A 13,728-nucleotide genomic window follows, 5' to 3' on the forward strand; every position below is an offset into this window, starting at 1 on the left:
ATTGACAGATGTTGGCATGAAGCTTAACATCCTCCTCCTCCCCTTTTTGCAGGTCATCTTGAGCACTGAATATAGGGCCAACATGACCATCACTTCACCTTGACATAAAGGCTCCAAACATACACTTGGAGATGCTGTTCTCTTTCCTTGTCTTCATTTCCTCTGTCCTGTTCATGACTTATCCAGATTATGCATTGTGATGATATGTCCGAAATGAAGCCAGTTGTGTGGCAGAACATAAGTCTACCACTAATTCATTCATAATGGTTGCAAAGAAAGTTTGCATTAGAACTAGTGCTTAGGCACTGAGATGCAAAACACACTATCATAACTGCTTTTACACAACTTTCTTACTACTTTTATGCCAAATGAGTTGTTAAAAGCAAAGCACAATAAAAGAAATTTGATTCTGCTGATTTTTCTTACATTATCTTCCCAGAGAACCAAAATGTCCTGTATCTTGATGATAATTTTTTTTAAAAAAAGATAATATAGACAGTTATTAGAATTACTTTTACTAATAACTATTCAGACAACCATCCAAATATTTTCAGGCATTCCATTTTCAGCTACAAGTAAAAAATTTTGGTAGGACTCTGGGGTGGAAAAAGCAACACAAAAAAATCACTGTTCTGTTATTGAAAACCTAACATACACAAAAGAAGGTAGCCTTGGGGAAGAATGGGTCTTGGGTATAAGGAACTGAATCTTAGGCTGAAGAGTTCTTTTGAATTCTTGCCTCTGTCAAAGATATTAGGTGTGTGAACTTGACTACATCACTCCTTCCCCCTCAACTCTTCCTCTTTCTTGTCTAAACCAGAGACCATAGAAAAAAATATAATTTCTGAAAACTCAAACATTGATAATTACATATAAGTACCAAAGAGAAATATTGAAACAGTAACTTTTAGAATCACTTCTGATTCAATGATGATTGTTCTGGATCAGTTAAAAAAAAAACAGTGTGGGTTTTTTGTTTGTTGTTTTTTTTTTTAGTGACCTCAGGCTTGCTTGAGTTGTTTTACCTCAACATCTGGAAACTGAAACAGTTGCCTGACTGAGAGAACTCACAGGGAGACATGGAAGCTGGGGAGAGGATCATCTGTCCAATTCCCAGTATTTCCCATGCTAGACCATGGCTTGCCTCAAGTTGCCTGTATCAGGCACGCTCTTGCCATGCACTAAGGAACATGAGAAAGGCCAGTGTGTGGAAGGAGAGTTTGTGGGTGGGAAGTACTAAAGACTGTGTAGCTGTAGTAAATTTTGCACTGACAATGGAGAGATACAAAAACAAACAAACAAAACCCAAAAAAAACCCCAAAAATAAGTTCATCTCTTAACAGTGAAGGACGCCAGAAGGTTGCTGGGGAAGCCAGACTGATGAGATGCAATGGATGGAATGGAAAGACAAGTACCACTCAAATACCTGCTATGGAAGATCTAAAAGGACAAATCAAAGGGAAAAAGGAGTTGGTGATCTTCTGTTAGGAGTTAAAAATATGGTTTACACTGGGAAGATGCAAAGTTCCTGTGTTAAACTCTTTTCCCTCTACTATGGAGAACAGCACTGGACACTAGCACAGAGTCACAGAGTGGAAGGGAGGGTCTGAGCATCATCCATGGATGAGCTCTGTTGCAAGGCAGAAATGGAAAAGAGCGAGTAGGAGGAGGCTATGATATGGCTCTGGTTCAGAAAGCAAACATCCCTTGTGCTGGGCTGAGTAATTCCCGCACAGGAGTATCAGCTTTTGGTCAAATGGTTATTTTGAACTGGATACTGGAAAGCATATTTTTTTATGGAGTTCCACCTTGGGTTGCTCAAAATTTTCCACACAACAGTACTGATTTGGTTCTGGTTTCAGGAGAAACAACAGTTTGAGACATTTTTTTTGGTTAATTCAGCACATAGCAAGGGTGGGCTGTTTTTTGTAGTGTGGTTGAGCATTACAACAGAAATAAGTCACTGAATTCCCGTTTCCCCACCCCCTTTTCTCCCAGCTGAATTCAATGTAGTAGAGGTAATTCACAAGTGGTCCCCTCCATACACCTTCCAACAACTCCCAGGTTGTGAACCAATTGGCTGGAAGACTGAGCTACCTTCATCATAATGCATGGTGGCAGAACATTATGGGAAAAGCAATGTAGTTTCTTCCCATATTGTACCAGTCCATAAAAGGCTTCACTTCTCAGAGTTGTCAGTCTGTCACTTTCATGAACCCTACTATATGCAGTAAATTATTTCTGTTTTACCATCAGATAAAGACTATGCAATTAAATTCCTGGTTTCTGATTTAAAGATTTTATTGTCTTTTTTGGCTAAAAATAAAATCTTCTATGATTTTCATTTTTGAACTTGCATTTTACAGAATTTGTAAGGGAACATAGCTCCTCAGACTATGTTCAATTCTCAGCCAGCAGGGTGACATTGAAACTTGTCAAAAACAAAACCAACCCAAAACCCAAAGTAAAAAGTCTCTGACTTAGTGCAATTATGTTCTTGTTCTACTGATGCACCTTTCCCTTCTATTTGCATGCACTCATCTTCTCCAGGTTGCTGAGCCAGCTGTAGAGCCTGCAGGTAGAGAGTGCTGTTCTGTAGGGTAACATAAGGGCACCTGAGTTAGAAAGCTGCCCCCTGAAGCTGTGGTGGAAGTTATCATCCAGAGTATCTGTTATCAAACTGCAAAAGCTTGTCTTAAATATGGGCAGTTTGCTGATATCTTGGGGCACTTTGATGCAATAGTCCCTGACAATCAGCACAGGCAAAACACTGAGTGGCCTATATGTTTCTAAGCGTGTCAGTCTTGCTGCCACCCTTAAGCATCTATGATTTCTTCTAAGCTATTGTTCATGTATCTTAGGTTTATTTTCATCATTAATACAGAAACTCCTGCTCAGAACTTGAATTTCTTCAGTGTAGCTCCTTAAAGCACGTTGTCTTACACTGCAGTTTTTGGGGCACCCTCAATTCATTACCCTTTATCACTCTTTAGGCAGAGTGCTTGTGCCAATAAAGCTTTTTTTAACTGGGTCTTGATTTTCAATCCTTATTTTCATCTGTTCAAATATAACAAAGCTATTTATACCAACAGAGAGAAAGCATGCAATAAGCCAACACTGAAATAATAACTAATTGCTATCTCAGTGACTCTACCAAGAGGTGACCACAAACTGTGTTTTGTCAGATCTTGCAGTATTTTCAGGTCAAAAAGAAAATTGCTCACTTGTTTATATTGGAAGAAAATCTTTACATTTTTAAGATGTGACGGCTTCTGATTTCTGAGTTTAAACAAGCAATGCAGATGCTATGGGTCAAATATCTTAAAATTGAGACAAATTAAAAAGTAAGCCAGTATATTTATGGCAATGCACAAGATTTCAACTTTTAAAAAAGCACTGTGTGTATTCCATGGTCACACCACTGGCAAAGTTCTGTTACTAACTAGATTGAAACAGAGAGAATAGACATTCTTTTGGTGGAAGCACAAGATGAAAAATCTACTTTTAACTGAGTCGGGCCAGTTCTTACAGGACAGACAGTTGATACAAGCATTATAATACACAGCTTATCTGTCTTTCCTTAAAAGTGGAAAATGCAAATGTGGCCAAGTGAATTTACATTGCATTCAGCTAAACTTATAAAGTCAAATTAAACTGGCTGAAATCTGTGGAAATTAGGTTCCTTTTCTGCTACTTGCTTTTGAAAGTCCTCCTGGCTTTATTGTATTGAACTCACTACTGTGGAAATACATTTCTTGGCCACATTTCCCAAGAAAGCATCTGTGTCCCAAAATACAGCTTGTCAGATCTACTGGCTGTGGTAGGGTCGTAGGGATGTACAAAAAGGTGAACTACAGAGGGGAGGGCTATAGAGATTGGTTCTCCAATCTCTACTATATAGAGATTGGAGAACTCAAAAACCCCTCTGTAATTCTAGACCTCACAGCCAGCACGTGGACTTCTTGATCTTGTTTGTCATTTATGGTCTAAGGTCAATGTTGGCGTGCAGTAGGTAGTCATAATCTTAAATGCAGTGATGGGCCTGTGAGAAGTTGGCCCAGTTTTAAAGAGGCTTGCTCTTTTTCTTGCTTTGGAGAACATTAAAATAACTTAATATCCCATTTTCATTTTGCTCTTCCATGCAACAGTTTGTCTAAGAGGCTTTCTTCTTTTCTTACAGTCCTCATTCCATCCCAGATCGCCTGCGGATCAGAGTGAACAGGATTAATTTACAAGAATATGAGGGGCTACATTATGACAAGGAAAAACTCCGGGAAGCTTGTAAGTTGGAAGAAGCCAGCTTGTAGCTGCTTTTGGTAGAATATTCTGTATAAATCTTACATTTACCAAAAGAACCCCAAACAAACAAACAACCAAAACAACAAAACCAAAACAGGGTTAAGCATGCATTTTTGGATGAGTCATGTAGCATATATATTCATCTATTGGTGTATATGCACATACATTTTCTATATGTCAATACTCTTTTATAAAAAGCATATATAGAGAATTCACCAGTTTTCTTACTTAACTATGCCTGTTTACTGTAAAATAATAGGTGTTTTTCACAGCTGTTTGTTTATTCATGTCTTTCTATTGGTCCTGCTGGTTTTCTACTAGTGTATGAAACTATTAAAGATTTTATGATAAGCATCAAACTTGAAACTGAGTGGGGGGGACCATGATTAATTTTATATTGAGAACGCACCCCGACCTTGAACATGGATCTTGCATAGGTGCATTTATCTTGGGAAACAAGTATGGCTTCCCCAGTCCCTTATTCTTTAACAGCCTTCAGTTTTCCACATAAGAGAATAATTATTGTTTTGTTTCCTGATATAATGGTTTAATTGCCACATTCAGGGGTAAGCCAAAAGCAGACAGTCGGTTGCTTTGGCAACATTAATGATGACGATCCATACTTAAAAATGGAGTTCCATTCCTTGGTGACACACAGTCATTAATCAATGAGGGACATGGCTGCTTGTGATAACAATTTAATAGTCTTGTTCATGCATCTGGCTCATTATTCATATTAAATTACAAGCATGACTGTTTGTTGTGCAACAAAGCTTCAGCTCCCTCTGTAATACAGAGCTCTCTGGTAATTACAGGATGACAATCCTTTTAATTGGTTTGCTTATCTTACTGCTGGAAGATAGTTAAACTGTTTCCATTTCACTCCTCTAGTTCTACCCCTCCTTATTCTCCCGGTTCACCAGCTCGCCTTCCAACGAAAGAACTGAAATGGCTTAAACCTTACTATAGGTCCTGTTTCTGTTAATGGATTTTGTTCATAATTAAAGCAATCAAAGCCTTCATCTCTAGACTGAGAAGAATTTTAATAAGATGAGGATTATGGCTCACTGGAGAGGAATTTGCTTCAGGTTTAAATTTTTCGACCTTGAGTAGACTTCAAGCTATATTGAACCCACACCTGTCCAACCCTGTCAGAAACAATCTGGTTCATTTGATGGTTCATCCTATGGTTTCACATCTGAGGAGAGCTATCCTCATCCATTATTACTATGGATGTAAATTTTCTTTGTGTGTATTTATTATATATTGTGTAGTCCTTAAGAGCCATGTTCTGACATAGAATATACAACTTTTTGCACTGTTATCACTGCAGTTGTAAATGAGTATTTATGTTGTTTGCCTCCTGCAAAAAACATAATGATAACGTTATAAAAGAAATACCAGAGAATGATCTAAAACCTCTGAGATTTGGTTTTACATTACACATGCATTTGATCACTTGCTGGATGTGTGCTTAAGAGGTTTTCATTCAAAAAGTAGATGTTTGTCCATCAAGAGTTAAAATTATTGCTTTCAGGCATTGGCAGGCCATTTGCAGTAAGACCCCTTTTGCTTCTCTTTCAAGTTGCTGCATGGCCAGCTTGATAATATAAGATAGCTGGACTGAAGTGTTTTCCCCAGATGTTTTTTTTAATCTGTCCTCCTTTAGCTGTCTCAGTAATGCTTGTGTGTTACTGTTTTTATATTAAAATATGGCAAAGCAAATAATATCCCCATCAACCTGATATAAATCAGAAAAGATACCTCACCTTACCCTTTGCAGTTATTAGGAACGTCCTGTGTAAGAACATACAACTTACACCATACACTGATGGTCATCAGCCTACTTCTCTGGAGATACAGCTTAAGTGTCTCCTGTTGGAATTGTTCAACCTGTAGTTTCCAGGAGCCTGATCTTGATTTGAGAACTTCTGGGTGATGGTAATTAGAACTGAAGGAAATTACATGCAGGAACCAAGAAGAAGAGTCCTCTCTAAACTGTCAGAAACCAAACTGTTTTAAATATTCTAGCCAGCTTCCTCAATTTCATGAAGTAAAACATGGAAATTTTCTGTGGCTCACTGACCACAGAACTAACACCCCAGTTTTCCTGTGACTTACCGCAAGATGCTTGCACCTCTTCTGGAAACTGAGGCATAGCCAGTCATCAAGCTGCACGTTACACTACAGGACTACACAAGTTCACTTTTTATGAGGTAGAAAGCTGGAAAAATCACATAAATCTTCCTTTTAAGGAGAGCAGATAGCCATTTTAATTGCATTTCTGACACAGCTAATACATTGGATACATTTTAAATGGTTTTCTGGTGGCAGATCTATGGATTGCTGCCTGCCTGGCTCTATCATATGCTAAATACTTATATGAATTAAGTGTGCCTACTACGTTCTCATCAGCAAATCATTTAATGCAGCATTGCCACTAAAAGTTACTTGGCTGAAGGGGAAGGAAGGGAGTGCTGAGGGAGAAAAAGTGACTTTCCTTCCTTAACCAATAAATAAATTTCCATGGCAGGTGACTAACTGAAATTTTGTCATTCTGAATTAAAAATTTATATGCAGATAATACTTTGTGCACTAGCAGAATACAAGAGCACTTGTATTTGGCCCTGTTTCTACAAGGCCTGTTACTGTCAGCAGGGTTGGCTCCCTTCAGCATGACTGCAGCATTCAAGTACATGTAGGTTTCACTAGTTACTTGCAAAATACTTGAGTTAAATGTCCAGGCTTTGACAGAATAACTACAACTTAATTCCAGAATGCCACACTTATTATTCACTCCCTGCTCACAAGGATTAAAAGTACTTTTACCTCCCTGAATAATTTGAAAACCAATCCAGTATCTCACAGAAATCTGAACAGGAAAAGGAAGCCAGTTAATGATGAGTCATGCTCTTCTCCCTGAAGGAAAACTAGCAAAGAAGCTATTATGAGTTGTTTTTGGTTGGGTTTTTTTTGTTGTGTGGTTGTTTTTTTTTTCTGGTACATATCTCTATAATAGAGTTTTGAAAGGTCTGACATCAGCTTAATAATCTGGATCATTTTAACTCATTTAGCTCCCCTTGTTTGCTTGAAATGCTGATTTGATTCTATCAACTATTTCACCTAAAATTGCACTTCCCAACATAGAATAACTCATCATACAAACTGTTCCATGAAGATTAATCTTTGCTCTGCTGGAGGCAGACACCTCATTTTGAAAACCTCCTGAGCAATTAAAGAATGTCATTTTGTCCTCGGAAGGGCATGACTGTTCTTAGCCCATTCTCCTGCTGTTGCTTTCTGCTTTTCTTGTCACTGCAGCTGGCATTTAACCAAGCTGCTGTTTCTGAATTGTCTCTTTCTGCCTTCCCCATGCTCCTGTTCCCCTTTTATTCTTTCTTCTGTCAACATCTCAGTATTGTCTGTGGGATGATCGATGATGGTACAGAGGATGTTTATTGATCCATTCATCAAGGAGGGGTGAATGCTTCCATGCACTCTTTTAAGAAAGGGATATATGTTGGCATTTTAGTTATGTTGTAATATTCTCTGCAAATGTAGTTGTCTTCTCAATCACCTCCCTATACATGCCCCAAGCTCTTGTCACTGTAGTCACCAGCTTCACCACTGTCTGCCCAATATGATAGTTGTACACTACACGACCATAACCAAGACCTTCATATTCAACGAGTTGGATTGATATTTCTAGATTGACAGAACTTAATTCTGTCTCTCTTGTCACCATGTCTTCTGTGCACTATCTCTGATTTCCTGTAATTGCAGGAAAGTGTGATCCAAAGCAGCATTGTGGGGAACAACTGAGTTATTTTTAAAATAGCAAAATCTTTCTGTTTATGGCACTCTATTTTCCCCTTTCCAACATTACTAAGAGATTCCTGACAATGGAGGTGTATGCAGAAACTAGTTATATTAAAAACAAACAAACAAAACAACAAAAACCCCAACAACAAACAAACCAACCATAAACTAGTTAGTGACCAAGTGGACTTTAACCCTTCCTACCTGCCAGCACTTGTAGATTTGCACTGTGCAGGTGGAGTGGTGAAACAGCTCACTATTAGCAGTAACTGCACAGTTTGTTTTGTTTTGAATGGAATATGTCAGTTCTTGCTGCCCTTAACTTGTTGTTTTGTGTGCCCTAACCATAGATAACAATCTTAGTTTGCTCAATACCACTAAGATTAAGGAGGAATCATATCTGACTACAGTGGTGGCAGTATCAGAGGTAACTTAGCTCTGTAACAGCTCTGGGTCTCCTACACTGTCTTTTACACAGAGGCAGCTGTTCCTTATCTTCTCTTGAATAAAATGGCAGGCTAGGTTAAAAAGCAATTTTGGAGAAAATTTAGTTTCATGTATGTAACAATTGAACTCTCCGTTATCTAACAATCCTTTTCTCTGCAGCCTTCTTGCTTTTTGTGTGTGGAGACGTGTGTGTGGTGTAACATGATGCAGTGTTAACCCCAAATTCTTTTCTCTCTCTGATTATACCTAGCCAGATATCTGTAGAGCATGTGTCCTTGCCTTTAAATTCTGTGGGTTACCTGAGGGCTTTGGGGTCATCCTAGGAGTTATTATCAGGAACACAGAGGTACATGGAGTGATAAGCTTGTGACTGATTTGGGTTGTATAAATGTACAGAGATACTGTAGTTTTCTCATACCAGTGATACCCTTACCACACTTTGAGAATCCTTGATCTATGAAATGTATTCTGACTCTTTAAAGCCTGGGGATTTGGCAGGTGAAGTTAATTTGGAGACCATTCCATGTGATTTTAAACAACTAGCTAAATAAGAAAAGGTCAACATTGTGGACTTGGTATTTACATCCTGGATATCCATAATGTAATGGGCAGAGGGAAGCAGAGAACCTCTTGTCAGGTGGTATGATGAGGGAAACCTGAATTAGCAGATGAAGTCCATACAGGGGAGATTAGCCACTGAAGGAAATTTACTGGTGTTGGGAAGCAGCTTTGTTCTGGATGGATTTAGGTGAGATGGGTTGTATAGCTACAAAGCTTCTCTTCCATCCTGTAAAGGAAGCAGCAATGCCCATTTCTTTGTCAGGAGGTCTCCTAGGGAACATGGTGGCTTATCTGTAGAAGCTCTACTTCTGCAGAAAGGCAGCATTACTTACAGACTGTCCACTAAATTTCACTGTGCTTTGCGCTAACAGCTTTGTTAATATGTCTTGTGCAGACATTAGCTAATCCATGCCTCTCTCTGTGACAGTGATTTAATAAGATCTGAAACTGAGAAGGCTGGATGAATTGCCTAAAGTCACCGAGCAAGATGAAACCAAGAGGATTAGAAGTCAGTAGTGAGATAAATATTGGCAACTCTTCTGCCACTGAGCTCCCAGGTTCTCATGCTGGTGTATATAGATTCAAAACACTGATAAATGTTTGTAACTGAAACAAAAATGACAAAAACAAAGGGGAAGTTGCCAAAGGCATTGCTTGTGTCAAAGGAAATCTCTCTTTGCCTTTTGATGGATAAGTTCTTGTGGGCTTTGTCCAGACAGCACAGTGAATTACATTTCGTGCTTTGACTGGCACCCATACACACACACACCCATTCACACACACACATTCGAAGATTAGAAAGACACAGGAGTCGAACAGAAGAAAAAGCAGAATATGGTTGTATAATGAAAGGCAGTAGCATAATGAATATACATACAGGTGCTGCAGTAGCCAAATCTAAGCTTGGCTTTTTCTAACTGAGCTCTAGATTTTGTAGTCATAGTAAGATTTATTTAACAGGGTACGTCATTTCCTAGATTTGAGGGAATGAGTAAATTTAAACCATAGAAATCTTATATCACCGAGTTAAAGAATCATACAATGGTTTGGGTAGGAAGGAACCTTTAAAGATCATCTAGTCCTAGGGTCTAGGTGTCTAGGGACACCTCCCGCTAGACCAGGTTGCTCAAAGCCCCCGACCTTGAACACTTCTGGGAATGGGACATCCATAACTTCTCTGGGCAACCGGTTCCAGTGATTCATGAAACTCTTAGTGGAGAATTTTTACAGTATATCTAATCTAAATCTACCCTCTCTTGACACTACATGGGCCATATCTATATTCAACACAGTCATGTGCCTTTTGAGCTAGTGAGGAGACTGTCACCTATAAGTCTGCCATCTCCTTTAAACTAGAAGAGATGGACAGTATTCCAAATAGATATAAATATATATTTACCCTAGAGGAGTGGGGAAACACAAGAATATTAAGTTCCATTTCAGACTTTCCAGGAAGTCGTGCTATAGTTTGTCTTTCTGGTATAGACTTTTCTGTGAGATTTTTCTGTGCATATTCTACTTCTCCTGTTTCCTTTTTTAATAGATTTTCTGATTTTATTTTCTTTCACCTTTTCAGTCCTGGTTGTCCCCTTTGGCTATTCCATCCCACACACATCCTTCCTGCTTGACTTAGTCTGTTTCTGCAGATCTCACAGCTCAGGTTCCTGTTATTTTTCTTAATCCTAAATCCTTGTTCATTTTTTGACCAGACCTCTTCTTTCACCTCGTCTCAATAGCCATTCCCTGCCAGTTTCAATTCCCAGGTCTTCATAGGTTTCTTTCCATAACCTTTTCCTTTTTTAGTGGTGTTTCGGACAAGTTCTCTCTCCATTTGACTTGGACAGCTTCTTCCTTTTAGTGGCAGGGTATTGGAGAAGTCACTGAGAGCCTGGAGAGGATGACCACCTTCTCAAATGTGGCCTGCTTTAGTCTGATAACCTGCACTGTGTTTTGCCTCCTAACACATGATCATTTTAAAAATGGACCACTAACACACAGAAAAATAGCAACCTATGAACCTAAGGAGGCTTAGGTTTTGTCAGTATAATAAACAAAAGGGATCTGAAGAGACAGATTGCTTAGATTTGTGTAGTAAGAAAATCCTTTTGTACAAACTCTGTTCTATTAGACCCATACCGGGAAAGCCAAACCTCTTAATATAAATGTCTGAATATTTTAGAATTCCCTCCCAAGAATTTACTTGGTCCTTCACATTTCTAATATCAATGGAAACCCCTCAGGAAAATGACATTCTTATAACAACTTCAGTAGTGAGGATCCTTTATTTGCTACATTAAACATTTATAGCCCAATGTCTAATCTTCCCAGTCCCCTGAGGTATGTCAGACTCAGAATGAGTTTTCCTGGCATTCACATCTGCCTTAATGATCTGTCTTGAGGCTGTTTTGTTTGGGATTTGAGTGGGTTAATCATGGTGCTTAGATCACAAATTGAATCCTTTCATAACAATAAATGGGGAAGTTAATTGAATTTTATTTTTCTTCATAGTGCCATACGCAGTATATTAAAGCTCCTTCCATTTATGTCCTCAGTACTATTAAAGAGTTCACCAGCTTTAGGTATTCTGCATAATGGGCAGTTAATAGGTGGAAGATTTATTCTTTGTTTATAAATTCCATAGCTAATTTCATGAGGACTTAGGAAATCAGTACTAATCTTGCAGTTAATTAGAGCATCATGCTAGCCATACCCTAGCATCTACCCACCCCTCCTCCTGCTGATACTTGATTTTGGTTAGTGTTGCTAGGAACGAAAATCTTTTCATAGTGATGGTTCAAAATGTGAAGCAACTATCTGCCTGTCTGCTCTCCTGGGGTTCTTGCACTGCTGCTTATCACTGCAGCGTTAGAGTCTGTATCCACAGCTTCCTGGACAAAGTCCTTTTTATCATTCAGGAAGCACAAAGTGGGAGCTGGATACAAGTGGCCAGAAGGGCAGGCACCTCAGGAGAAAAATGCTTGGCACTTGAATGCTGTAGGTTGGCTCATGATCTGAGACTATCCCATATTTTTGGCATATTCCCATGTGTGGCTATGTCCTCATATGCACAGGAGCAGACAGTGTGGGGACATAGGAGAAAGTTGCTCTGCAGTGCCTGTGCTCTTAATGTAAGGCTTTGTCCTCTCATATCTCACCTCACACATCTAGTAATCGCTGTGTCCCACAGCACTTTCTGGTACTGCCTACATTCTCCTCCACTCAGGGCTAATCGGAAAAGGTAGGAGCTCCTTTATTCCTGGATGAAGGTATTCACAATAATAGTGAATGCCGTGCCTGTTAACTTCATGCATTCAACTGATTTATCATAACTTTACTAATTTTGCCCCTATTATGCAGCATTGCCCTGTATTTGGAAAGAGCAACAATCCCATAGTTTCAATCCTATTATCAATCTTTAAGGATTTGTTTTTGTTTTAAAGCAACAGTTATTGTGAAGCACCTTGAAAGTCTTGGCTGCATGGTGCATTGTGCATGCTTACTGTGGTTTATGATAAAAATGAGAGTTGGAAACATTTTCCTTTCCGAAAGCAAAATGAGTCTTGCAAAAAACCCCACAAAATAAACAAAAAAACAAAACCCACAAAAATCCCAAACAAAAAACTCTTTGGCAAGCAACATTTTAGTAGGTATTGTAGTGTTAACCAGTAATGACTTAAAAGGTTCTTCAAATGAGTATGATCCTTGTGGAAGGATAACAGTTGAGACCTACCTCACTTTAGCTCTTAGCTAGCCATTGACCCAAAAGCCACAGGTCATGCTAATTCAGGCTTTCTAGGCAGCAAAGGCTGCATATTTCTTTTTAAGGACAAAGTCACTCAGTCCAAAATTCCAGAATTGTTCTATGGCCATCAAGAATAGATGGGACATAATTTAATTAAATCTATAAATTGTTACCTTCTTCTTCACTTGTTAGATAAGGCCCATAAATGTCACTGCTAAGCTATCTGTTGCATATTAGTGTTTTCACAAATTTTGGTGGATTTGTTCGTAAGGTCCTTCTCCTTTGGGCTGTGAGGAATGAAGGTAGTTAAGGATTTCAGTTCTGTGTCGGCTGGGTTGTTTTGGCAGGTCAAAGCTCTGGTCCACATTAAGTTCATATATTGCTTCATGAAGGAAGGAATTCAGCAACAAAATCTGTCATGACAGTTTATGAGTCAGTGGTGTAGCTCCCTAGTGCTCTGTAGCTGTTGGAGGTGTAGTCATGCCTGCTGCAATTCACTTTTTAGTGCTATAAATGAATTTAACAAATGCTTCTTTCAGTAAGGGCTGCAGAGGGAACCACTGAATTGAAACTGGATAGCCATTAAGTATTCTCTACAAAGAGCTTAAGGGTCTCCTGTCAGAGCAGGTTAAGCAATAATAAACACAAAGCAAAGAGAACCAGTCTGTAAACCAGAGCATCGGAGTGCGAAAAGCAAACCTTGCAACTGACCTTCATTCTGGTCCCTTGTGTCTCAGTCTGTTCTCTAACAAAAAAATTGGGAGCTCTCAAGGAGCACTCTTCACTTCTGGCCTTTCTGAGAATGTGCAGGTGGATTGGTATCACTATTGGATGCCAGGGTTGTTTCTGGAAAAGTGCAA

General features: G+C 39.0%; 1 protein-coding gene across 1 annotated transcript in view; it reads left to right on the forward strand.

Annotated features, from left to right (window-relative positions):
• DGKI (diacylglycerol kinase, iota) overlaps positions 1-13,728 on the forward strand; it is a 121,013-nt gene that overhangs the window by 48,464 nt on the left and 58,821 nt on the right. Inside the window, 1 exon segment of the mRNA XM_010179049.1 lies at positions 4,181-4,281. Coding sequence (XP_010177351.1) covers positions 4,181-4,281 — 101 coding nt within the window.

This window comes from Mesitornis unicolor, unplaced genomic scaffold (assembly GCF_000695765.1).
Source record: "Mesitornis unicolor isolate BGI_N332 unplaced genomic scaffold, ASM69576v1 scaffold11212, whole genome shotgun sequence".
NCBI lineage: Eukaryota > Metazoa > Chordata > Aves > Mesitornithiformes > Mesitornithidae > Mesitornis > Mesitornis unicolor.